General features: G+C 42.1%; 1 protein-coding gene across 1 annotated transcript; it reads left to right on the forward strand.

Annotated features, from left to right (window-relative positions):
• Positions 1-513: 513 nt before the first annotated feature.
• On the forward strand, positions 514-27,673 carry LOC311047037 (galectin-5-like; the record flags this gene model as incomplete). The annotated part of the gene is made up of 5 exons (XM_084059620.1): positions 514-585; positions 17,991-18,079; positions 18,922-19,078; positions 19,738-19,849; positions 27,534-27,673. The coding sequence occupies 5 exons, from the start codon at positions 514-516 to the stop codon at positions 27,671-27,673; spliced, it is 570 nt and encodes a 189-aa protein (XP_083915746.1).

Genomic DNA, 27,673 nt, shown 5'->3' on the forward strand with positions numbered 1-27,673 from the left:
TGTTGAAGACCCCTGGGACTAAATAAAAACCACATTGGATACGTTGGAAGTTGGACACAGGTTCCCCCCCCCCCCCCCCCATTTCCTGAAAAGTAGAACAGTCTTGGACATACGAGGTTTGCAGTTTACGGTGACGATAGAATAACAGAGTGAGTCATAGAAGGACGTGTGGTTTTTAGCAACTTGCAACATTTTCTCATCGAGTCCATCTTCTTATTTCCATTCCGCCGCCCGACCATAACAGCTCAATCAAAACGGCCGTCACTTCAGTTAGCGGTTAGTTTGGACTCCGCGGGGAAGAATAGCACCGTGTTTGTCCAAGAAGGGGGGGGGGGGGGGGGGGGGGGATGATGTCCATATTTGGACTAAATTAAATCTTAGTACTAGTAGGGGGGGGGAATAAAACACAGCGGGCCATGTAAAGCATGACAAAAAAGAACCTGGGGCTTAATGAACCTGGAGCGGTGACAGGGTCCAAAGTATATATTATCTGTGGAGGAGGTCACAGCGGGGATGCTGGAAAGTCCTTCCGTCTGCATTGCTGCTGGTGTCCATGAGATCAAGAATGACCAGAGGAATGCTATGGTCAGAGCTTTGGTGTTTGAGCCGAAGCTGACTGACACCCCCCTTTACCACCCCTCCACTCCACTCCCACCCCACCCCCAGCCACCCACGCACACGCACGCACCCACGCACTCACGCACGCATGCGAGTGGTGGAAAAAGTACTCACATTAATTGCTTAAGTAAAAGTATCAATACTGCAGTGTAGAAACACTCTGTTAGAAGTAAAAGTGCGGAATTCAAAATTGACTTGAGTAAAAGTAGAAAAGTATTGTTGGTATCAAAATGTACTTGATGTACCAACAGTAAAACTACGCATTATGCAGAATGGTCCCGTTTCACAAGTTCGTAAATGTGTAAAATGTATAAAGTTCTTTTGAAAATAGCCGATCTACAAGCTCACAATGCGACGGATCCATATCCATCTACATCCATTGTGAATGGATGTAGGGCTGAAGTGGTTAGTGTGTTTTGTAATAGTAATCAAAATCTAATAATTGCAGTGTATTAAAAGTACATATATTTGCCTCTGAGATGTAGTGGGAGTAGAAGTAAAAGTACTGGAAACTGGAAATACACCAGTAAAGTATACCTCAAAATTGTACTTAAGTACAGTACTTGAGTAAATGTACTTAGTAGGACTTTACACCACTGCACGTGCGCACGCACGCACGCACGCACGCACGCACGCACGCACGCACGCGCGCACGCGCGCACGCACGAGCGCACGCACGCACGCACGCACGCACGCACATACCACTGCCATCCAGTTCAGTGGCTTGGAGCCCTCTCAATCTCGCGCTCTCTCGCTCGCTCGGTTCCTAAATCCGCCTCCTGTCTTGTGGGCTGGGTGGGAGCGGACTTCCTGAAAACAATGGAGCTGGGCTAATCTGTGGATTTGTCAGTGGTATTTTGATAAAGGCCCATAAAGTTCCTAGCCAACGTTTCCCTCCGACCCCCTTGTTAAAAATGTCTCCCCCCCCCCCCCACACACACACACACACACACACACACACACACACACACACACACACACACACACACACACACATCAACGTGTGTCCAACCCCCCGTCCCCCCGGACTGTGTTCATCTTTTATGAATGGGAGGGTGAGAGTGGATGACCGGAGGTGTTCTGTCTCTAATCACCCACCCCCCCCCCCCCCCCCACCTCTCAACCCTAAACCAAGTGATGGACAAAGAAGTACTCAACCCCAGCACTTCTTAAGTCAAAGTATATATACTCCAGGTCAGACAGTCCAGACAGGGAGCGGGAAGAGAACAATGTCTAAAAATCCAGTCCACACACACCAATGACTCGCGACGCAACTCCTTGCAACATGCAACTCCTTTTTTTGCATTGTTGTGGACTGGCCTTAAAACGCTTTTGTTGCAAGGTGTTGCGACTAGAGCAGGGTTCATCGCCATGCCGGCTCGTGGTGGACATTTTTTTCAAAATGCTATTTTTTTGCCATGGACATACAGTACAAATATTACCAGAAACAAAGCTTGCCCTAAATGTATGGTACTACTTCTGTGGGTTCTCCAAAAGTGGGTTGAGGGACCTTCAGAGTTGCTTGAAGATAGTCCAAATGGACCATTATAGGTCTGTAACTCTGAGAGTGTACAAATGGAACCAAATGGACCCTATACGGGTCCATTTGGTTCCATTTGTACACTCTCAGAGTTATGGGGGTCCTTGACAATTGGTGGACTCCTTATGTGCCATCGTGTCACAGTAAATCAGTGACATCCATATTCTGAAGAAAACCTGGAGACTGAGACACTCAGTAATTGGGTCTTCTGATCAAAATAAGAACATTATAATATGTAAAAACGAAATCTAAAATTTGCCACGGACACATTTGTCCGTGTACGGACATATTGATGACCCCCGGACTACGTGTCATTGGTGTCTGTGGACTGGCCTTAATAACATTAAATAAGCATGTTCAAAGAGAACATAAAAAGATCAAGATGGCTACATACTGTAGATACAGCATAGCATAAGACCAGCAGTGGTGGAAAAAATACTCAAATTCTTTACTTAAGTAAAAGTACCAATACTGCGATATAGAAATACTACTGTTGCAAGTGAAAGTCCAGAATAAAAAATGTACTTGAGTAAAAGTACAAAAATATTGGCATCAAAATGTACTTAAAGTACCAAAAAAAAAGTACTAAAATGTTTGAAAATAGCCGATCTACAAGCTCACGACACAACGCGTTGCGATGCGATGTGTTGTGAGCTTGTAGATCGTCCATTTTCAAATAGCCTATAAAACAGGGCTAAAGTGGTTAATGCATGTTTCATAATATCATTATTTATATCTGAAAAGTAACTAGTAACCAACTTTTCAAATAATTGTACGGGAGTAAAAGTCCAATATTTCCCTCTGAGATGTAGTGGAGTAGAAGTAAAAGTATTGGAAATTGGAAAAGGTAAAGTACAAATACCTCAAAACTTTACTCAAGTAAATTTACTTATGTTACTTTCCACCACTGAAGACCAGCAGATACAGTATAATGGACAGTACATGTGGTTAAACGTACAGTAAGGGGTGAAAGTGGTGACACATTGGTAGGTCCACATAGCAGCAGGTGTACATGATTACACATACGGTGCAACAAAAAAAAACGTGCAGAAATAGTGCAGGAACTCCACAGGTACAAACAAAAAGATCCACAGGGAAAGTAAAGTGTACACAGAGTAACATATGTATACATGAAGGGAGGAACAATATATAAAAAGAAGTCTGTTTCAAGTAAAAAGTTCCAGTTGACAGGCCAGCCTGGTGATAGGCGGTGACCAGGCCTTGTCCACGTCCTACAGTGGTGCTGCATGTTGTGAGCTTGTAGATGGTCTATTTTCGGCGTATGATGGCGTCAGGCTTAAGTTAGCAACTTGTTGTATATGCGCATGTACAGTACCTGTATGTGCATGCACACATGTATGTGTGTAACTAATACCTAAAGTTTTCAAATATTTGTAATGGAGTGAAGAGTACATTTTCCTCTGAAATTAGGGGATTAGAAGTGTAAAGTATTGAACAATGGAAATATTCAAGAGTAAAGTAAAAGTACCTCAAAATTGTACTTAAGTACAATTCTTGAGTGAATATACTTAGTTACTTTCCACTGCTGACATTGTGGCATTTCTCAGTAAAAGCATTAGTTGCGGTGGAAAGGCTCATGATGCCTGGCCATTCACAATGGGAGTAGAGCAGTGGTGCCAGGGTCAAGGGTCAAAAGTCAATCCTCTGAGGTCAGCGAGAGGCTAATAAGGTGTTTTGTCACTGGAAGAAATCTCTAATCTCCCTGAGACTCAAAAGGATGAATCTTCTCTACGGCAAACTTCACAAGTAGCCGACAACCAACACACACACACACACACACACACACACACACACACACACACACACACACACACACACACACACACACACACACACACACACACACACACACACACACACAAAAACATACACACTCGAACGCACGCACACACACACACACACACACACACACACACACACACACACACACACACACACACACACACACACACACACACGCTTATATTACTATACTTGTGATTAATATTTTAGAATGAGGATTTTATGCCATTCTTAATGTTTAACCGTAAGCCTAATAGAGCTGAAAAATAGCACAGCTACAAGCTCACAACACGTTTTTGGTGCATGACACTGGCACGCAACTACGTACAGTATAAATCACGTCTAACAAATCTCAAAAAAAATGTTTTTAACCATAAAACAACTATTTTTCCCGTGAGGACCAGGAAAATGGTCCTCACAATGTCTGCTTCTCAAATTCTACTGTACTTGTTTGGTCCACACTATGATAGTAACACACACACACACACGCGCACACGCGCACACACACACACACACACACACACACACACACACACACACACACACACACACACACACACACACACACTCTCTCACACTATTATAGACACACACACACACGCACGCACGCACGCACGCTCGCGCGCCCCATTCCTCCCTCCAAATGTTCTTTTCATGTTCACTCTTCCTTGTAGTCCATTTCAACAAGGCAAAAAAAATGTCCCAAAGTCGTGATTTGTCAGGGATTAAAACAACAACATCTCCTAAACCCCGTCACTTCCTATCTGCTTATCTCATCCTTTCACAGAACGCTGTCCCACACCGGCCCCTCTGAATGGACGACTAGTTGATTCCCGTCAAACAATTAAAATTCCACCGGCATTTGGGCGGTTGCTCTGCAAGCCGCTTACAAACAGGACCTAATCAAATTAAGGTGCCGACTGGAACCAAAGCCGGTTCTTCAGACAGGACAGCGGTTTTCAACCCTTAAAGGTCCATTATTTATTCGGCGTTTGAGCCACAGAACCACCGTTTGATGAGATTTAGACTCTCAGACCCAAAACTTAGAATATTCTGTTACGGTTGGATTCGATTTTGTCCACAATTCCATGCTGTGTTGATCAGTGGCGTTCCCAGGAATTACGTTTAGGGCAGGCGAGATTTTTTTTCTCCCGGGGGCATGGGGAAAAATCGCGGGGGAAACAAGTTACAACAACAACACTACACTGACTACAAAACTGAAAAACGCTAATAAAAACAATATGCAAGTATAATCAATGTATATGCATTGCGCTGGTCGGCGCCGCCCGGACCGGTCCTGGTCTTGGCAGCGGTGGTGAAAGGTAGTGTCCTCTGGATGAATCTCTTCTTCAGCGGTGGTCTCTTCATGTTGTAGTTTAGTAATGAATGGCTCAAGCTGCTCTCAGAGCCCCTTTTATGCCAGGTGAGTACAGGTGATGGCCCAGACCCCCAACCCTGGCGCCCCATGCCCATGACATGAAGACATTTGCATCACTATAGGCGAGGGTCGTCTGCTGAATGGATAGTGTATTGGCTGTCTGGCGGGCTAATGGCCCGACGGCCAGTTTTCTGTTTGGATTATTTTTCACTGCCTGTTTCTCAGTCAGTCTTTTACTTTATTTTCTAGGGGAGGCGAGATTTTAGTTGGGCAGCCGGCCGCCTGCCTTGCCTCTATGGTGGGTACGCCACTGGTGTTGATGTTGGTACCATAGGAGAGATAACAGGTTGACACGTTGATCAAAATAACAATTCTTCTACATTCTCCAATTGTGTAGACTTCTTGTAAATTAAGTAATGCTGATGTTTAACAATACTTTAACTCTTGAGAGCGTAAAATGAAACCAAATGGACCCGTAAGGGTCCATTTGGTTTCATTTAACGCTCTCAAGAGTTCTATAAGGGTTCTATAAGTTCTATAAGAGATCTATAAGGGTCCATTTGGTTACCAACTCTCCATCATTTAGCTGGGGACCACCTGGAACCCCTTCAAGGACCACTTGTGGTCCCCGGACCACTGGTTGAGAACCACTGCCATAGGAGGGAAAAAAACGGTTTGTTCCGGAAAGAACCTTTCAGACCAAGGCTCTTTGAAGATCCATTTATTTTTGAATGATGCATTAACCCTACAGTATATACTTAATTGACCCGTGTCCCGCAGGTGTCTATACTTTGTCCACTCCTTTTGTCCCTATAGTCTACATCTACATCTCATTTTCGGTGAAAGTTCACCATTCGGACAGCATCACAACATTGTTAATTGACAAAAAAGGTACTCTAGAACCATATTTGGCACAAACAAGGGGTTGAATTCGTTCTCCCATGATATGCCACCAAAAAGTGGAATGCCATACCACAAGTTGTGAAGGAGTGTAAAGCCCTACTCTCCTTCAAAACTGCCCTAAAAGAGTACCTTCAGGCAATTCGAACCCCCCCGCCCCCTCGAACTGTTTACTGGACATATTTTTAGTTTTTCGTATTTTGAAACTGTTTTTATGATGTTATGCTGACCTGGTATTGAACTGTGCTTTCAAGTGCTTTTTTCTGCAAACTTCTAATAAAGTATTCAATCAATCAATCAATCAATCAATCAATGAGGAACATGAAGAACCATTCACTACATCAAATGGTTCTCTAGCAGGCAATGGTTCTTTGTGGAATCATATAGCCTTTTTAAATAACCATTTAAAAACCATTATGTTTCTGTGTGAAGTGAGAGTTGCGGCTGACAGGAACCCACTTGAATTATTTGAACGGAACCGAGACATGCCATTCACTACATCGTCGCTGTCGAGAGGAAACCTTGTCCAAAAGCGTTACTTTTCAGACGTATTCATTATCACAACGCGATGTTGTGAGCTTGTAGATCGGCTATTTTTTTAATAGCCAAAGTATAAAATAAAATGTAATAATAATGTTGTAATAATAATCTAAATCTATAAATTAACTAGCAACTAAAGCTATCAGATAATTGTAGTGGAGTAAAAAAAAAAAGTACAATATATGCCTCTGAGATGTAGTGGAGTAGAACTTTCAAGTGCAAAGTTATGTAAATAATACCTCAAAATTGTACTCAAACACAGTACTTGAGTAAAATAATCTACTTCAGGGGTCTTCAACGTTTTTCAGGCCACGGACCCCATTGTTGAGAGAGCAATGAAGCAGGGACCCCCTCTATATAGTATACAATTGTGTTTTAGATTAAACTTTTTGCTTTACTTGGTCTGCTATAGCCGATCTACAAGCCTCGCGCTGCGAGGCGTTGTGAGCTTGTAGATCTGCTATTTTTGGCTAAAGCTCTCCTCGGAAAAGGGATGCTAGGGTTCAAGTGGTTTATGTAAAAAAAAAAAAAAGAATCATATCACACAAAGATTTGGCGGACCCCCTGTAGTAACTCTGAGGACCCCCTAGGGGTCCCGGACCCCCTGTTGAAGACCCCAGATCTACTTAGTTACTTTCCACCCCTGCCTCAGAAACCCAGGGGGCTGATGTTTGCAGTTGTGATAGCCTGTTGGCCGGCTCCATGCTCCTTTCCCAGAAATAGACGCCGTCGCGCTGGAGGACAATTTGCCCAGACATATGGCAGACTGCAGTTGCAATGGCAGAATGTATTTGGTGTTCTTACGCCCATATTTCCTGTTTACTGTATTATTTTCTCATGTGGTGCTCGGCACTTCCTTTTGGGTGGGCGGCGGTGGCATTGCATGATGCACATGCTTGCGTGTGCGCGTGTGTGTGTGTGTGTGTGTGTGTGTGTGTGTGTGTGTGTGTGTGTGTGTGTGTGTGTGTGTGTGTGTGTGTGTGTGTGTTAGTATACTAGTGAGGACCAAACGAGTACAGTAGAATTTGAGAAGCAGACATAGTGAGGAGCAATTTCCTGGTCCTCGCAGGAAAAATAGTTGTTTTATGGTTAACTTTTTCTTTTTTTTTTGAGATTTGGAAAAGATTCAGGTTGTGGTTGGGATTAGGATTAGACATTTAGAGGTTAGGCATTAGGGGCTGTAATTACAGTAAAACATGATTTATACACAGTTGCGTGTCATGCACCTAAAAAAATGCAGATCTTCAAGCTCACAACGCGTTGGGAGCTTGTAGAGCTGCAATTTTTCAGCTCTATAGGCTTACAGTTATAAACATTATCATAGATCCTCATCCTAAAATGTGAATGTCCTCACAAGTACAGTATAGTAATACAAACCTGTGTGTGTGTGTGTGTGTGTGTGTGTGTGTGTGTGTGTGTGTGTGTGTGTGTGTGTGTGTGTGTGTGTGTGTGTGTGTGTGTGTGTGTGTGTGTGTGTGTGTGTGTGTGTTAGTATACTAGTGAGGACCAAACGAGTATAGTAGAATTTGAGAAGCAGACATAGTGAGGACCACTTTCCTGGTCCTCGCAGGAAAAATAGTTGTTTTATGGTTAACATTTTTTTTGAGAGAGAGAGATTTGGAAAAGATTCAGGTTGTGGTTGGGATTAGGATTAGACATTTAGAGGTTAGGGATTAGGGGCTGTAATTACAGTAAAACATGATTTATACACAGTTGCGTGTCATGCACCTAAAAAAAAATGCAGATCTTCAAGCTCACAACGCGTTGGGAGCTTGTAGAGCTGCAATTTTTTCAGCTCTATAGGATTACAGTTAAACATTAACATAGATCCTCATCCTAAAATGTGAATGTCCTCACAAGTACAGTATAGTGATACAAACCTGTGTGTGTGTGTGTGTGTGTGTGTGTGTGTGTGTGTGTGTGTGTGTGTGTGTGTGTGTGTGTGTGTGTGTGTGTGTGTGTGTGTGTGTGTGTGTGTGTGTGTGTGTGTGTGCGCGCGTGCGTGCGCGCGTACAGAATATGCGTGTTGAGTTATGGACATTAACATCAGTGCAAACACACTGCACCACACACTATAATTGCCAAGCGGGTCAGATGTGTACATTCCATAGAAATCGAAAGAGAGAGAGAGAGAGAATGAGTTTTTGATGGTGGTATAATAGGAACTTATCAGTCCAAAAGGATGATATGCATGCGAACGCGGCTGTGTGTGCTTGCCCAGTCCTCCCTACGGCTCAAGGAAAGCCACAACATGAGGTCAAGGCCATGTGGTGTCACCGTGCCACCGATGGCAAGGATGTGACATGTTTGAGGACAAGCAGGCTTTTCCACAAACAGAAATATGGGGAAAGCCCACGTTCGTGTTTTCCTTATTTGTTTGTGAAGTGACCGCACTGTTATTGTCTTCCTGTCGATATGAATTACGGTCGTGCGACAGCGTTTATTTACCCTCTCTCTCTCTCTCTCTCTCTCTCCATAAAAGGCCATGTCCCTGTGAAAGGAATCCCCGTACATCTCTGGACTTTTGCTGAGGGGAAGTTCGGTCGGATGACTGATGATGAAGAATGACCATAATCCTTTTTTTGGTTTTTCCAAACGCCGCCGCGTTTTCGCCCCTTTCGGCTTTTTATAGAAAGCGACTCGGTATGCAGCATTGTGCAAAATTGTGACCACCGTGACGGGACAGTGTTATTTGTTTGCTATTGATTTCCTATTATGCCGTTACAGTGTGCTGTTCATTGATTTTCTTCTTAAAATCTAGAGTAGCCAAACATTTTTTACCAGTTTTTTTCCTCCCAATTTCTGCCATATATTTCTGTGTTGCACTGCTATAGACCAATTGTTTGTTTACCAACATTGAGACTGGACGCACAGGTGATTCTTTCATGCAATCAATTCTCAACCTGTTGTTTCGGGGTGCGCTGGTTTCAGCGCACCCCGATCCCCTCTTGTGTGTTGGCTAGTGAGGCGCGTCCTAGCGAGACCTGACAGAATGGGTTTCATTTGCAACCAGTATGACGCTTGCAACCAGTGCGACGTCGTCTGTTAAGGGGTCTATTAGGCCCTATGCACAGCAGACATTCACAGGTGTTACCAATGATACTAATGAAGGCTCTGTTCCATTCTGGTCAAACAGAGTCAGGGTGCTGATATTGTGCATGTTGGCTCACTTGAAACACTCTGCTACACCAGTGGGTCTCAAAGTGTGGTCCAGGGACCCTCATGGTTCCTTGAGGGGGTTCCAGATGGCCCCTTGCCGGTGTGTAACTCTGAGAGTGTACAAATGGAACCAAATGGACCCGTAAGGGTCTATTTGGTTCCATTTGTACACTCTCAGAGTTATGGGGGTCCTTAAAATGTAAAAGTGTGAGACCACCTGTGAAGGAAGTAAGGAAGAGGCCCCCACCGGGAGGATGTATACCGGCTCCGTCTCCAGCCCATCGATAGTGATATGCCCGCCAGGCTTCCCTCCCGGGAGCACGGGCCAATTGTGTTTATATAGACGCTCTGCCAAGCCGGATGCATCGTTGGTGGATTCAAAACCTTGCGACACATGCATGGCAGACATTTTTCCCAAAAAAATGAACTTGGACAGTTTTGGCCTCAAGCTTCATGGTTATTAGTGTTTCCCACCAAGCTTATTTTATTTTTCTCTGCGGCCAGATCGTTCATATGACGATTATCCGGGGTAAGTAGATTTAGTAGTAGATTTAGCAAATCTACTGCCAGTTTCTCTGAAGCTATGAAGCCTCTTGCCCCCCTGGTAAGCATCTGAAACAGTCCGTGGTATGCAGGGGCGTCACAGGGGGGGGGGGGGACTGGGGCCCTAATAATAAAAAATTAAAAAAATCATAGGGGGGCCCACAGTGAATCTTTGTCCCCAGGGCCCAGAATTTGGTGCTACGCCCCTGGTTGGGGTACGCTAGGAGTCAACGTCAGTCATAATGTCCTGGATGGATGGATGGAAGCTGACATCCGCTGAGGCGCTTGGCAGTCCACATGACCTCTGCATTGCTTTGTGGTTGATGTCAGTACAGTCTCCATACCAGGCAGTGATGCGGATGCAGCCAGTTAGCGCTCAGTGGTACCTCTTTAGAACAGTGCTTCTCAAACTTTTTCATGTCAAGCACTCCCAAATTGATACATATCAGCCCACGGACCCCCATTTGAAAAGATATGCCAGGGACCCCCAAAGCAGTGATTCCCGGACCATTTTAATTTCAAGGAACCTAATTTGATATGCATTATAGTGGGCCAAGGACCCCCATTTGATGGCATTTTTATCTCTGGGACCCCAATATACACAGTAAAATCAATGTTAAGCTAACACTGAGAGTGTACAAATGGAACCAAATGGACCCGTGAGGGTCCATTTGGTTCCATTTGCACTCTCTCGGAGTTACAGAGCCATGATAAGGGTCCATTTGGTTCCTATCAATCATTTGACTGGGGACCCCATGGAACCCCCTCAAGTAAGTGTTGATTTTGGCAGCGAATTTTTATTTAGTTTTAGTCATAGTCTTTTGAATAAAATTCCATTCAGTTTTAGTGATATTTTCGTTTTTGTCTAGTTTTAGTCGACTAAATTAACAGTTGATTTAGTCGACTAAAATGTATGTTGGCGGTGCCTTGATGGCGTTGTCAGATTTTACACTTGGTTGCATGCTGAAATAGCCGATCTACAAGCTCACAACGCGTTGCGCTGCGACGCGTTGTGAGCTTGTAGATCTGCTATTTTCAGAGCGCAACACCCGAGCGCAAACAAACATAAAATAACTTGTATTTTAGTTCTACTGGATCTCTTCTCCGCTCGTCCATCACTAACATTTTAGTCTAGTTTTTATTTGTTGACGAAATTGTCAGTATATTTAGTCTTAGTTGTAGTCCTAGTAGCTTAGTTTTTATTTTGTTTTAATCATAGTTTTAGTCAACGAAATCAACACTGCCAAGCACGCAGCCCTGGGGAGCTCCTGTGTTGAGGATTAGGGGGGCCAGAGGTGTTGGAGCCGATCCTTACCGCCTGGCACCATTCTAACATAACTCATTCATCGTGAGAATCCAGTGAGAATTGAACTAGCGGTAACATGTTCTGCCCACAGAGGTGCGTGAAATCGAGTTCAGTAAAATGAGTCCTTACACAATACAATGTGGGTCTCGTTTGGCAAAGAAACTATTATTAATGTCTGTTTTCCCTCAGACTGTTGTAGTAGATCTGGGTGCTCTTATGCCAGTTTGAAACCCTGTTGATTTTGAGACATTGCCTGAAACACAGCAGAGCGGCACACTGATATATTCCACTGCAGTGGCAGTCAGTGAATCTTTCATACGTCCTCCGCTGTGTTTTTAAGAGCGTGTTGATGTATTGAGTTCAGCCCAGTGGGGTGGATGGGTTGCACCGCGCCATGTCTCCCTAACTCTGTGTGGTCACAGCTATTTCCAGTGGTGTGGAAGTACTTAGATTTTTTAGTACTAAAGTGAAAGTAACAATACCGCAACGTAGAAAATACTCCGTTACAGGTATTCAAAGTTTGACTTGAGTAAAAGTACGATATAATCTTGAAAACACTTTTTCTGAAACACTGAAATGAACGCAAATAGCCATCACAACCCCCATGGCAACGGCAGAGTCTGAGAGGTGTTTCAGCACACTTAAGAGGATCAAATCATTTCTCCTAAGTAAAATGGGACAGGATGGGCTGAATGCCCTGGCTATGCTGTCTATTGAAAGGGACTTTGTCCAAAAGTCACCAGACTTCAATGACATGGTGATTGATCCGTTTGCATCCCAAAAAGGCCGTCGATGTGAGCTGCTCTTCAGATAATAGGCCCAAGCAAGACCCCTTAAAAGATAATCACACACATTTACCTATACCTTTCCTGTATACATCATGTTTCTATCTTAATCTATAATGACCTTTATTTTTGCAATAGTGGGCCATGTTTGAAACACTGTGTTGCTGTTGTAATAACAACTGCTGCAGTAGGCCATCAGCTGTGTGTGTGTGTGTGTGTGTGTGTGTGTGTGTGTGTGTGTGTGTGTGTGTGTGTGTGTGTGTGTGTGTGTGTGTGTGTGTGTGTGTGTGTGTGTGTGTGTGTGTGTGTGTGTGTGTGTGTGTGTGTGTGTGTGTGTGTGTGTGTGTGTGTGTGTGTGTGTGCGTGCGTGCGTGTGTATTGCAGGCATGTGGTTTTTGCATCATCAGCCTTTTATTGTGGGTACTTGTGTTGTTGTGGAGCATTTGCTATAACCAAGTACAGGCCTGTATACTTGGTTATTATAGTGTTAGTATAGTGTCATTGCTGTAACTTGGTATCTGGAATCTGTTGCTGCAGGGTGAATAATGGGTAGCATATAGTACAATGGTTTTCTTAGCCCTCCCACCCAAAAGCCAAATAATTTTACTGGACTAAAAAGTAAAATATTTGCCTCTGAGATGTATGGAGTAGTATTAGTATAAAGTATACAAAATTGGACAATACTCTAGCAAAGAAAAAGTACCTCAAAATTGTACTTACATGTAACCCATTAAGCATCTGTCAATTTAGATTTTAACCACTTTAACCATTATTTTATACTTTGGCTAAAAAATATGATTATGTTTTTTTGCAAATCTTTGAATATATATATTTTTCAAGCAAACATTTGTAACTCAAATCTTTGCGTCTAGGGGTCCCTGGAACTAAATAATTTACGCGGCCAAATACATATAATTTTAGGTGGTCCTTGACATGAAAACGTTTGAGAACCACTGATGTTTTAGCAACACAAGTATTTCAGAAAACTGTTAAGGATTTAGAAGACATTGTTTTGTAGAATCGGCCTCAGGTCTTAATGGGTTAAGTCTTAAGTACATGACTTCCCACCACTGGTTATTCCACAGCGGCTCTATTAGCTGTGTTGCTCGCAGGGTTCTCCCAGGCCTCTCCTTTTGCCTCGTGCGGTCTGGTATCGCCCGAAGGTGTCTGATGCATTTGGCCACCGCTTGCCCCTTGCGGTTCGCCCTCTTGTTTGGGTTTCTTAGCTCGGCGCTCAGATTAGCAGCTATCTCCAGTGGGCCACGGCTTTTCCTGGAAGGAGCCGGAATGATCTTTAGCTCATTGGATATTTTGCTTATGTTTCGGTGTGAAACTGGCAGTGGTGTAAAGTAACTAAGTACTGTACTTAAGTACAATTTTTAGGTACTTTTACTTTACTGGAGAATTTCCAATTGTCTATACTTTTACTTCTACTCCACTACATCTCAGAGGCAAATACTGTACTTTTACTCCACTACAATTATTTGAAAACTTTAGTTACTATTGACTTTGCAGATATAAATTATTATATTATGAAACATGCATTAACCACTTTAGCCCTGTTTTATACCTCGGCTATTTTCAAACATTTTTGTACTTTTACTTGTGGTACTTTAAGTACATTTTGATACCAATGCTTTTGTACATTTACTCAAGTACATTTTTAATTCCAGACTTTTACTTGTAACAGAGTACTTCCACATTGCAGTATTGATACTTTTACTTAAGTAAATCATTTGAGTACCTTTTCCACACTGGAAACTGGCACGCTCCGTCTATTCCGCGCGTTCCCAATAATACTACACTCTGATTGGCCCCGGCCGTGTGTGTTGCCAAGGAGCCCATTGTGTACTTTATCACAAATCACCAGCTATTGATTTACAGTTTGGATGCTGGGAAGGTTCAGCCACTTAGACCTGTGTCTGATCTCGCCTTTAACCCCTTCAGACCGGGAAAGCGGAATCTGTGTAACCACTTTGACCATTATTTTATACTTTGGATATTGAAAAATAACAGATCTACAAGCTCATAGCGTGGCACCGAGTGTAAATGAACATTTGTGCAAATCTTTGAATTATATATATTTTTGAAAAATATTATAAAAATATTCTAAACTCAAATCTTTGCTTCTGGGGGGGTCCCTGGAACAACATATTTTGAGATGGTGGTCCGCGGCCAAATACATATAATTTTGGGGGTCCTTGACATGAAAAAAATTGAGAACCACTGATATTATAGCCACATACGTTTAAAAAACAAAAAACGTTTCGGATTTAAAAGACATTTGTAGAATACCCAGAAGCAAAGATTTGAGTTACAAATGTTCACTTTAAAAATATATATATATTTAAAGATTTGCAAAGATTTTCACGATTAAAAATAAATAGCAGATCTACAAGCTCGTAGCGCGGCACTCGGTGCCGCGCTATGAGCTTGTAGATCTGCTATTTTTGAATAGCCAAAGAAATCTAAAAATGACACAGATTCTTTCCCGGTCTAAATGGGTTAACCAAACAAAATGTCTAAATACCCTTCAGGCAATAATGGCACTCTTTTCACTGAGGATATTCATCCTTCTTGGCATGTTGTGTGTTACACATCGCCGGACACATTTTTAATGCTTTTCTATAAGCTCCTTGTATTATCTTGTATCATGTATCTGTGAGCAGTTGCCATCTTCCTATGTGTGCGTTTCAATTGGCAAGCCTCTAGTCATAAATAACTCGTAAATGTTGTCGTTTAAGCCAGTGGTTCTCAAAGTGAGGTCCCATGCAGAGGTCCTTGAGGTTCGCATAATTAATTGGCAAAAAAATCTATTTAACCACTTTATATTGTGAAAAGAAATGTATACGGTCACAACGTATCACATTGCGACATGTTGTGAACTTGATCGATCATCTATTTTCAAAAGATTGAAATGTGGGTCCTTGGTACAAATTCTTTCAGATGGGGTTTCTGCGGCCAAATATCAGTCGATTTGAGGGTCCATTTATAACCACCGGTTCAAGAAAGACAATGTTCTGCTTAGAGTTTAGCATGAGAAGAAGCAATGGTATTGTCTGTCTGTCTGTCTGTCTGTCTGTCTGTCTGTCTGTCTGTCTGTCTGTCTGTCTGTCTGTCTGTCTGTCTGTGCGTGCGTGCAGTGGTGGAAAGTAAATAAATACATTTACTTAAGTGCTGTAGGCTACTTAAGTAAAATGTTGTATTTGTACTTTACTTGAGTAGTTACAATTTGCAATACTTTTACTTCTACTCCACTACATCTCAGAGGCAAATATTGTACTTTTACTCCACTACAATGATTTGAAAACTTTAGTCACTAGTTACTTTTCAAATTATGATATCATGAAACATGCATTAAAGGGATTGTAGGCAAGTTCAGAGATAAAAAAAAGAAAAAAAATATTGTCAAACACCGCACCTCCACTCCCCCCCCTCCTCATCCGCAGTTCGTTTCCCCGACCACCAGGGAGTGACGCAGGGGGGACTTATAAACGGGCCATGCCGAAAATAGGTTGCTTTATTCGGATACAATGGTGTCACTGCCCGCCCCTGCCGGTTCTCTGAATTTTTATTTTTTAAATAGGCTCTTTCATGATAAATTGACCACATATATGAAGTTATAACAACTAAATTCTATCCAAACGATATCTTAAAAGTAAATTCCGTGCCTCAAAAAAGAAGTTTGAGAGCGTTTTAAAACCGAAAGTAAAAAGTAAAAACAGTGCAGCAGAAAACAATGGCGGCTCGTTCCATTTTTGTCGGCTGCACTCGGTCCCATTCGGTTTCACCTGAACAGTTCACACGGGCACGGACGCGCACGGACGCGCACATGCGTGCGTTTAATTTACGTCCCGGATACCCGGATGTCAAAACATAAATAGTAGGGAAAATACGGATTTCAGAAAGAGGACTGTGTTTCAATGCAGGAAAACACCCCAGCATCATTATATATATGTCATCATTATATATATGTCACATGAGAGTGTTGAGAGAGTTGATTGATTAGATCAGATAGGAAGCTTGAGGGACAGTAGCCACATGATTGACAATGACAAGTCACATGATTAATCAACAGAAGGTTTCACCCACATGGGTAGACCAAACCCATATAAATAGAGTGGATGTTCACTAAACGGTACGAAGTGTCCTGCAGGCATCAGTGTTACTAGTTACCAGGGTGTTATTGCTGCGTTCGTCATTTTCGATTGCGAGCTCCGAGAGACTGACGGTAAGAATTGAGAGTGTTTACATGACGATAAAAGTATGTACAGTATTTCCAGTTTTGTGTGTATATCTCATGTCAGTAATTTGTTATTGCGTTGTTGTTTGTGTTTCCTTTCCTAGGTTTATAACCTACCGGCCTATAAGTGTTATAAGTGCTATTTGGGGGACAATAAGCATACCCACATCATGCCTCGTGTCTCATACCCTATGTTTGTAAGTGTATTTCATCTAGTCTGCAGTGTCAGCCTGTATAGCTTTAGCTGTTAGTCATTTAAGCTGGTCATATACTTTAGACTGACAATTTTATTTCCATGTCAGATGATGATCCCTTTTTATTTTGTCTTTATAACCGTTCTTTTTTGGTTGGTATATATTTTTTTCTTTATTCCATATTTGGTTATATTTGTATTGTCTCCACCATTGAACCATGAAAGCTTTGTTCTCCTCTGCACCAATTTCTTAACAGCTTCAGAGCAGAGTTCATGCTTTTATCTGTTCCATTCATCAATCTATTTCTGTCGGTCTATTTTGAGGGAGGTCCGCTATTTCTCAAGTCTGCTCGGACGCATGCCTTATGGGACCAAAGCTTGCGTATATGTCATTAGAATGCCTTATTATTCATACAAAAGCAATTGCAATCGTGCCAAACCTCAATATACAAACCTGTGTATGCATATTGTAGACATGATGCAAAATTGCAAATTCCAGATTTTTTTTTCCTATCAGCTGATGCATTTAGAGCAGAATTATTAGCAGTGTTTTCCGTTTTTTGCAAGTGTGGCCACAGTTCCGCCTATTGGACTTTAATGCCAACTCCATATGTCACGCTATTAATTTATAATATTGACCACATCACATGAACGCAGTCTTACCTTAAGAGGATTCAGTATAGATGACATCTAGCTGCCTGTGTCCATTACTACATTTTCAATTCCGATGTAGGAGTCGGACAGTAGGCTAATCAATAAAGCTCATATACAAGCTGGTCATATTATACCAGCTTGCGGCAAGCTTTTTTTTTGCCCGGATCCTTTTTTTTTGTATCTGCAGCAAATGTAATGTAAAGAAATGATTCAATTCAATATCACCAACAAATTGGCTTGAGTTATCTAATTGAAAATAGTAGAGCATGTTATGGATCATTATTTGATCTACTTTCAGTCAACACTAATTTACTGTTGCATCTTTTAGGTGTTTCCCTACAAGACAGCCATCAACGGTGGTCTTTATCCTGGTCGGACCATCACTATCCAGGGAGAGGTTGATCCCGGTGCCACAAGGTCTGTAAAATAAAGTCATGCAGAAGTAACACTTGACCACTTACATCCCAGCATCCGTATTCTGGGGATAACACCGTTGCAGAAAATGTGTTGTTGTGAGATTGTAGATTGACTATTTTCAGCAAAGAAATTTAGTGTAGAACAAAAACAGTCACTAGTGTCTTGTGTAGAGCCCTCAGGGACTTGGGTTAACAAAATACAGGGCTTAAGAATGCTTCTATGTGAGTGCCAGTTTAACCCAAGATCGGGAACGCGTCTGTCATTTTAAGATCTATTTGCGCTATTCAAAAATAGCAGATCTACAAGCTCATAGCGCTATGAGCTTGTAGATCTGCTATTTTTGAAAAATCTTGAACATTTGAGCAAATCTTTGAATATATATAGATATATATTTTTTTTTTCTTTTTTAAAGCGAACATTTTTAACTCAAATATTTGCTTCTGGGGGATTCTACAAATGTCTTCTAAAAAAATGTTTTTGTTGAAAAAAACGTATGTTGCTATAATATCAGTGGTTCTCAAACATTTCCATGTCAAGGACCCCCAAAATTATATGTATTCGGCCGTGGACATATATATGAAAAATACCCGGTCTACACAGCTCACAATGAGTTGCGATGTGCTGTGAGCTTGTAGATCAGCTATTTTTAATGAATGTTTGCCTATTTTCGCCGAATGTTCTACTATGACCTCGCCAGAATAGGGACGCTGGGGTTCATGTGGTTAATTGAGAAGAGAGTAATGTATTACTCAGTACAACCTTTCACATATAATAACAAATACACTAATGAATACTGGGTACTAAATTGATGCTGTACACTAACAACACGCTTTCTCACGCAGCTTCTATGTGAACCTTCGCTTTCCGTCTGGCATCGCTATGAGTTACTCGCCACGTTTCCACGAGAACGCCGTGGTGCGTAACGCGCACCTTAGCGGGGGTTGGGGGAGTGAGGAGCGCTCTGGAGGAATGCCCTTCCAACAAGGGCCGTATTTTAAGGTACAGTCACAGCTTATATATCACAGATACAGTGTACAACACATGAAAGATGGACTGACAAGCTCTTAGGCAGCGTTGCCAGATCTACTTATTATAATGTCCCCGCAATATTTTATTAGAAAATAGCCGATCTACAAGCTCACAACGCGTCGCATCGCGACGCGTTGTGATCTTGTAGATCTGCTATTTTCAAATAGCTGATGTATATGTTAAAGTGCTCATGCGGCCCATAGTCGCTTCTTTTGGGCTGGTTTTCCTAGACCTGGTTGCTTGTTTCTCTCACAGAATCTGGCAACACAGCTCTTAGGGCTTTTTTGTGTTATCCTTTTAGCGTCATTGTATAATTGTACCAAACTGCTAATAAAGTATTCAATTAATCAATCAATCAAGATGCAAGATGATACATAATATAACACATGACAAAGCAAGATAATCATATAGCACATGACAATGCAAGATAGTACATGATACAATGTGTGTTAAAAAGCCATAGAAGTGTGAATTTAGTCATCAATATCTTCCACAGTGACTATTTTAACTAGACTTTCAGAATCAGTGTGCACTTTAAAATGCATTAAAAGTCAATGATAAATCTCCTTCTTCACTCTCGCACATTTGCACTTGAATTATTGAGATTTGCTACGCTCTCTCTCTTTTAGCTGAAAATACGCTGCGAGGCTGACTCTTTCAGGATCGAGGTCAATAAGAATCAGGCACACACCTACAATCATCGCTACACCACCCTGCAGCAGATCAACGAGTTGGAGATTGGTGGAGACTTATTTTGTGTTTCGTTTTATGTTTCCGAGTAAATACCTCCAAAAGGTTAGTGACACCCAGTCACAATACCAGAGGGAGCGTTAACAACAATTTGGTACCACCCACCCATAAAACAAACATGGGCAAATTCTCCTTCTACAGCACTGCCACCCAGGATTGGAATAGTCTAACCCCATCCCTCAAAAAATGCAGTTCGCTGGGCTCATTTAAAAGAGCCTTAATAAAATCACCTTTCAGGAGGCCAAAAGAGGAGTTAGTACCATTTTCCCGTTAGACAGCCGACCCCCCCCCCCCCTGTTCTTGTACATATCTTTTCCCCCCTTTTTATTTTTTTTTGTTGTACATAGTGTTATTTTTTTTGCTGTTTTTTTGTAATGATATTCAAACTGTGGTGCCACTATACTGTATATGTCTATGAATTGAATACCAAGGCCCTCATTGGAAACAAGTCCGCAAGGACTTTTATGAACGGACCTGTTAGACAAAGTATTTTAAATGTAACTGTGCTGTTTTACATTTTTTGCCTAATAAAATATTCAATCAATCAAAAAGTTCTAGGCTTGGGTGTTTTGCTCTCGATTAAAGACCACCACAAAACCAATATGACTGATTAGTCTTTAATTTACTCTACTGTATGTCAGAGCAGGATTTCTTCCCCTCTCTAGGTTTCCATTTAAAACTGATGATAGCTGATTGCTTTGATTATGCCTTTATAGGGTTACGGTTATAACGTCACCAGCATCCCTGCGATATTACCTAAGGCCTTACCCTTGAAGGTGAACACTGATACAGAAATATGTTGCTGAGCCATTTCAAAGCCATTGTTCAGTTTGGATAAATCAATGTGAAACTTTGTGCAAACCTAGAAGGTCCTGGGTTCAATTCCCGCCGGGGACGCTGTGGGCACTGGGGGCGTGTCTTCTCCTCCGCGTCATCAGCGCCCATACCCTAAGTGGGGTTGGCGAAAGGGCCAACGCTGTGTGGAGTTTGCATGCATCAAACATCTAGACAAAGGCCACACCCCACTGCACCCCATGCAGTTTGGGTTTCGGGCCTTTCACTCCACTGAGTCAGCACACTGCCTATTCATAGAAAAATTGAAGTGTGCTTTGAACAGAGCTCCCTGTGCAATGGCGGTGTTCCTGGACCTCAAGAAGGCGTTCGACACCATCTGTCACCGGGTCCTCCTGTCCAAATTAACACATTTTCATTTTTCTCCAGAAGCTATTCAATGGTTTAGTTCCTATCTATCCACCAGAAAACAGTGTGTAAGTGCAAACAGTGTTAAACCCCCCGACCACACCTGTTCGGTCGGTGTCCCCCAGGGCTCAATACTAGGTCCAATTCTGTTCTCACTGTACATAAATGACATACCTGAAGTATGTAATAATCTACGTGTCCAGATGTACGCAGATGATGCCGTTGTACTTGTCCATGGTAAAAGCTATGCAGAGGTGTCAATAATCTTAACCTCAGCTCTGACAAGCATTCAAGACTGGCTTATAGATTCACGTCTGCTCTTGAATGCCAAAAAGACAGTCTGCATGGCCTTCTCCAAAAGACCAGTTGTGTTGGAGTCCTCAAATGTGTTTCTGGGTGGGGAGGAACTTGAACTTGTACTTAATTGCACTTAAGTACAGTACTTAAGTAAATGTACTTAGTTACGTTCCACCACTGGATAAGACCACGGACCCCCATTTGATACAACATTTTTTTAAATCTCTGGGATCTCTGGGACAGAGCAAATCACGAAACAAACCACCACTGGTGGGCTATCTATCACACTGGGGCGGGCGGGGGGGGGGTCTCCCATCCATCCATCCATCCATCCATCCACCCACCCATTCTCAGCAGACAGAGTGCTGCTGGTTTGGATGAGGGGGGCAGGACAGGTTGGCACGCTGCCAGCTGCTCCTTTCAGAGTGAATGAGTCACTAATCTGTGTGTGTGTGTCCCTCTGATGTCCTCATCACTGGGTTACTGTTGGCCTTGCTCATGGGCACTAACAGAGCCTTATATTAGAGAGTTCCCCCACTGAGGGTGTGTGTGTGTGTGTGTGTGTGTGTGTCAGACAAAGCGAGCAGCAGAGGTAGACATCTACAGCAAAGTAGCAGCAAGCATACAATACAGCACCGTTTCCCAACCGCTGTGCCGCGGACCTTTACTGTGCCGCGTCGGAATGCTAGGTGTGCCGAGTGGCCGTGTGACGGTGTGTGAACCCAACACCCCGGGAACAATAGCACTATATCGTCCGTCAATAGATACGGGCATACGGCCATCGTCCGTCTCACGGACACACAGCCACGCCCGAGTCCATTCAGTGAAGCGACCTTCACCCACAGAAATGCAAATATGTACCTGCCAGGTACTGTATAAAAAGGGCACAGGGAGTATGCTTTGGCACTCAGTACTACAGCTGCAAGATGAGAGCACCACCAGGAAAGAAGAGATGCACCCAGAAGACGCTAAATGTCGCCGCCGTCAGCAAAACATTACCGGTGCCAGGACCTGCCAGCAGCGCACACAGCGCCGGCGGTGTAAAAAGAAAGCCACAGCCAGACTGTACCATGATGACTCCATGAAATGTGTTAAAAGATTCAGCGCCAGTCCACCGTACCAGGAAAAAGATGCCCATATATCAAATGCCCAAATTATAATCTGCCATGAACGCATGTCAACATTCAAACACATGTACTAACGTTAAATCAACATAAGGGTCAGTTTTCTTATAAAGTGCTTCTAAATCGCTCCAGTGTGTTTCATTCAACATACAACCCTGTTGTTTGTGGTGTTTAATTACTCCACGCAAGCCGCGGTGCCGTCAATATAATATTTCGGAAAACTCGCCCCCAAAACACGCTCGCCCCCATTTTTTTTTCACAGACCAGCGGTCCTTGTATTCCTGTATTTGTTTTACTGAGGATATGGTTAGAAATAAGTTTAGGGTTAGCCATATTATTAGCTTTACTGAGGTTACGTTTAGGAATAAGGTTAGGTTTAGGCATAGTTTACTGAGGTTACGTTTAGGAATACCAGGTGAATACCGCTGGATTTGCCCCGGGGTGACTCTTTTGGGGCGAGTGTTTTGGTGTTCGTCTGTAGTGGGCAACTGCGCATGCGTTCGCAATAATGCTATCAGGATCAGATTATTATTACATATTATTATCAGATATTAGAATTATATTGGGTTTAGTACCAAAGAAGTTTTACTCTGGGAAGGTGAAATCAGAATCCTCCATTCATTGCACTGAACCAAGTTTATATATTTGTAGGCCAAAGACATTTTGTAATGGTCAAGGTTTCTTTATACCTGCCCTATAATCTGTGTGTGTGTGTGTGTGTGTGTGTGTGTGTGTGTGTGTGTGTGTGTGTGTGTGTGTGTGTGTGTGTGTGTGTGTGTGTGTGTGTGTGTGTGTGTGTGTGTGTGTGTGTGTGTGTGTGTGTGTGTGTGTGTGTGTGTGTGTGTGTGTGTGTGTATATATATACACATATATATACACACCGTATATCTAGGTGTGCCCTGGGCTCTTTTGGCTATTCCGGGTGTGCCTTGGCACCAAAAAGGTTGGGAAACATTGCAGTACAGCATCTATATTATAACCCAGTCCCCCAGGAGGGGACTGGGTAGGGGTCTTATTTATTTTTTAACTCTGAATTGTTCCCAGTCACCTCTGGCCCAACACAGAATGAAAACATCTCCAGACGTATCAGTAAGCAGAGAACTGTGAAAGCCTGGCAACGTAAAACTAGGGTCGCAGAATACAAAATTGCACGCCAATTTATTTTTATTAGTTACACAATTCCTCAGAATTGTGTTACACGGACCAGGAGCGCCAAACCTCACATGTCAAAACTGTTACTTTAAATGATTCAAATAAAAAAAACAGCAGATCTAAACGCTCAAAAGGCATTGCTTTGTGCCGCGTTTCGAGCTTGTAGATCTGGTACTTTTGATAATTTTGTGTCAGTGGTGGAAAGTAACTAAGTACATTTTACTTAAGTACTGTACTTAACTAAAATTTTGAGGTATTTGTACTTTACTTGTGCATTTCCAATTTCCAATACTTCTACTCCACAACATCTTGGATCCAAATATTGGACTTACTCAAATACATTTATTTGAAAACTTAAGTTACTAGTTCCTTTATAGATTTTGATTTTTACAAAACAACCATTTCAGCCCTACATACATTTCGGCCATTTGAAAATAGCCGATCTACAAGCTCACAATGCGTCGCGATGCGACGCATTGTGAGCTTGTAGATCTGCTATTTTCAAAAGATTTTTATACATTTGAAAAATTGAAATGGGGCATTTCTGTGTAATGAGTACTTTTACTTTTGGTACTTTAAGTACATTTTGACGCCAATACTTTTGTACTTTTACTCAAGTACATTTTAAATTCCCGACTTTTACTTGAGAACAGAGTATTTCTTTATTGCAGTATTGATACTTTTACTTAAGTAAAAACATTGAAGTACTTTTTCCACAACTGTGTGACGCTAGTATGATCAAGTAGGGCGTAAATTTACGTGAAAAAAACACCACAAAAAGTTAAAGAGGTGGTGCCATGGTTTTGCACTTTTTCCGTTTTTCATGTGTCTATGAGGTTGATAGAACTTCATTAAGCCCCCTGGTGGTGTTTTTATGGTGTTTTATGTCTTCTCTGACTATTTTGAGTTTCTTCCTGGAGGCTGAAACGTTGAGGGTCAAATGTGCCAATAGAAAAACAGCCCTTTAGTGACATAGTAAAAATATACCCTCCCCCTCATTATCATAACACAACAGGTGTGGGCATGAGGAGGAGGAGGGACTAGGACAGGTGGGTGGTGCTAAGGTGGTGGAGGAGGTGCTAAGGTGAGAACCAGGTATACTTAATGAACTGGACCACAGAAAAACATAATTTTAACACTTTCTGTACACTTTTTTGAAAAAAAATCTTCCTCTTAGTATAACCATAATACCTGATGATTATGATTATGTTTTAGGGGAGGAAAAAAATCACTGAAAATCACGGCACCCCGTCTTTAACCCATTGATACCTGGAACGCATCTGTGTCACTTTAGATGTCTTTGGCTATTCAAAAATAGCAGATATACAAGCTCATAGCGCGGCACCGAGTGCCGCGCTATGAGCTTGTAGATCTGCTATTTTTGAAAAATCGTGAAAATATTTTTTTTATATTTTTTTCCGAAAAATTGTTAGGATTTTGAATTTTTTAGACGCTGCCTCAGGTCTTAATGGGTTAAAATACGGAGATAAGAGGTTTCCGCCACGACAGCGGCGATGTGTTTTGTGGAGGAGTGTTTGGGTACAGTAGCTGTCAACCACAGGAAAAGCACGGCGGATACACTTTCCAACGCTTGTCCTGAGATATTCCCAAACTTTCCTGCTGCTCATTGTATTGTCTATGTTGGCGCAGCCTGAGCCACCTGGCCAGGGGTGGAAAAAGTACTCAAATTCTTTACTTAAGTAAAAGTACCAATACTGCAATATAGAAATACTCTGCTACAAGTAAAAGTCCAGAATTCAACATGTACTTGAGTAAAAGTGCAAAGTATTGGCATGAAAATGTACTTAAAAGTACCAAAAGTGAAAAGATGCGACGCGTTGCGAGCTTGTAGATCGGCTAATTTCAAATAGCCTATGTATGAAATAGGGCTAAAGTGGTTAATGTATGTTTTATAATGTAATCATTTATATCTGAAAAGTAACTAGTAACTAAAGTTTTCAAAAAATTGTAGTGGAGTAAAAGTACAATATTTGCCTCTGAGATGTAGTGGAGTAGAAGTAGAAGTATTGGAAATTGGATATATTCAAGTAAAGTACAAATACCTCAAAATTGTACTTAAGTAAATGTACTTTGTTACTTTCCACCACTGCTCATTGTATTGTCTATGTTGGCGCAGCCTAAGCCACCTGGCCAGTTGGTAACCTAAAACAAACCGTTAAAAAAAAAAAGTATTTTCAAATTCAATTTGGCCTGGGTCAGCTCACCAGAGACACTGTGGGGAGAGAGGGAATAAGGCTATATTTACTCCCCCGCTTCCAGCTGGGAGGAACCATCTACTCTATACCCGCTGGTGCAAAGTAACTAAGTACATTTACTCAAGTAGCTACTGTAGTTAAAGTGGCACTGTAAATGTACATGTTCTTTAATGAAAAAAATAACTGTAGTCCAATCTGTATGGTAGAGTATGTTAATACAATGTAACTTCAAATCAAACTTTATTCAAGACACACAGGGGTCCATAGAATATTTTGTCTCCCTGCTCTTCTATTGAGACCTTTAGATCGTGTCAAAGGTCATCTCTCACCTAGATAGCGGATATGACACGGATTTTGACCTAATGGTCAAGATTCAATGTATCCCCTGAGCAAGCAGGCAGGCTCTATTACTGTAGCTCAATGGTTTGGATTGATTGATTGATGTACTTTATAAGACCAGGGGCGTCACGGCCATTCACTGTGCGTACGACACGACACCCTCACTCTCACTTTTGATAATAAATCGGTAAAATCAGGCAAAAGTAAATTAAATAACCTAACCCTAACCCCGAAATAAAGTAACCAAAACACGAAAAAAAACTAACAAAATCCGCCCAAAAAACGCACAATTTTGAAAATACAGAATTTGTTTACATTTGACAGTTAGCAATGTTTTTCACGCTTTTTCAAAAATAGCAGATATACAAGCTCATAGCGCAGCACTCGGTGCCACGCTATGAGCTTGTATATCTGCTATTTTTTAATAGCCAAAGTGTAAAGTAAGGGGTATATTCCACCGAAAGTCCATCCCCCCCACCTTCTGAGAGCCTGTGACGTCCCTGAGTAAGACATGAGAACAACAGTACATGGAAGTACAAATTGACAATACAAGGTCTACTAAACTGGAAGACTCATAAAGCACTGAGCTTGTTTAAGATGAGATCCCCATGCACACAAATCATGATGACATATAAGAGACAGACAGATATACACACTACTATACAGAACGTCATACAATCAGCTTACAGGTTACTGATATGAAGAGTGAAAAATATGTACAAGAGAAGAATAAAATGGGGAGGGGGGGGGGGGTTGGGGGGGGGTCGGTTAAGACTTAGACAGGGGCCATTTTCGAATTGCAGCCTCCGTGTATCTTTAGGGCAGTTTTGAAAGTGAGTAGGGTTTTATACTCCTTTACTCCTTTTGGTAGGGTATTCCACATTTTTGTTGAATAGCATGAGAACGATGGTAAAAAATGTCAGCACACCAGGTTTAAATCCAAGGTAGAAGAGGAAAGTACAGTATAGTGCGTATAAAAAAGAATGATGCTTTATGCGTCTACACCACTACATCTCAGAGGCAGCTATTGTGCTACAATTATTTGAAAACTTTAGTTAGGCTGCCAGTTATTTTGTAGATTTAATATCATTATTACAGAACATGCATTAATGAATTGAAAACTATTTTATACTTTGGCAAGTCGGGAAAAAAATCTGAAAAATCTGAATGCATTCACTTTTACTCAAGTAAAAGATTTCACTGGCAATGGAGTATTTCTACATTATGGTATTGCTACTTATACTGAAGTTTAAAACAAATACAAAAAAGGGAGTACTTCTTCTTCCGCCACTGTGTGCCACGGGGAAGGTGTCACGCTTTAAAAGGCGAGGTGGTGCGGGCACACAGCTAGCACATTCCTAGCGTGGCACAGCCCAGCCAGCCCCAGCCTGTATACCGCGGCCCCGCGGCCAGGCTGGGGCTATGGTGGAAGCACTGAGCAGCATGCAGCAGCCACCATGCAGCAGCCACCGTCCACCCTGCCTTAG

Source organism: Gymnoscopelus microlampas, assembly GCF_963454915.1.
Source record: "Gymnoscopelus microlampas genome assembly, chromosome: 6".
NCBI lineage: Eukaryota > Metazoa > Chordata > Actinopteri > Myctophiformes > Myctophidae > Gymnoscopelus > Gymnoscopelus microlampas.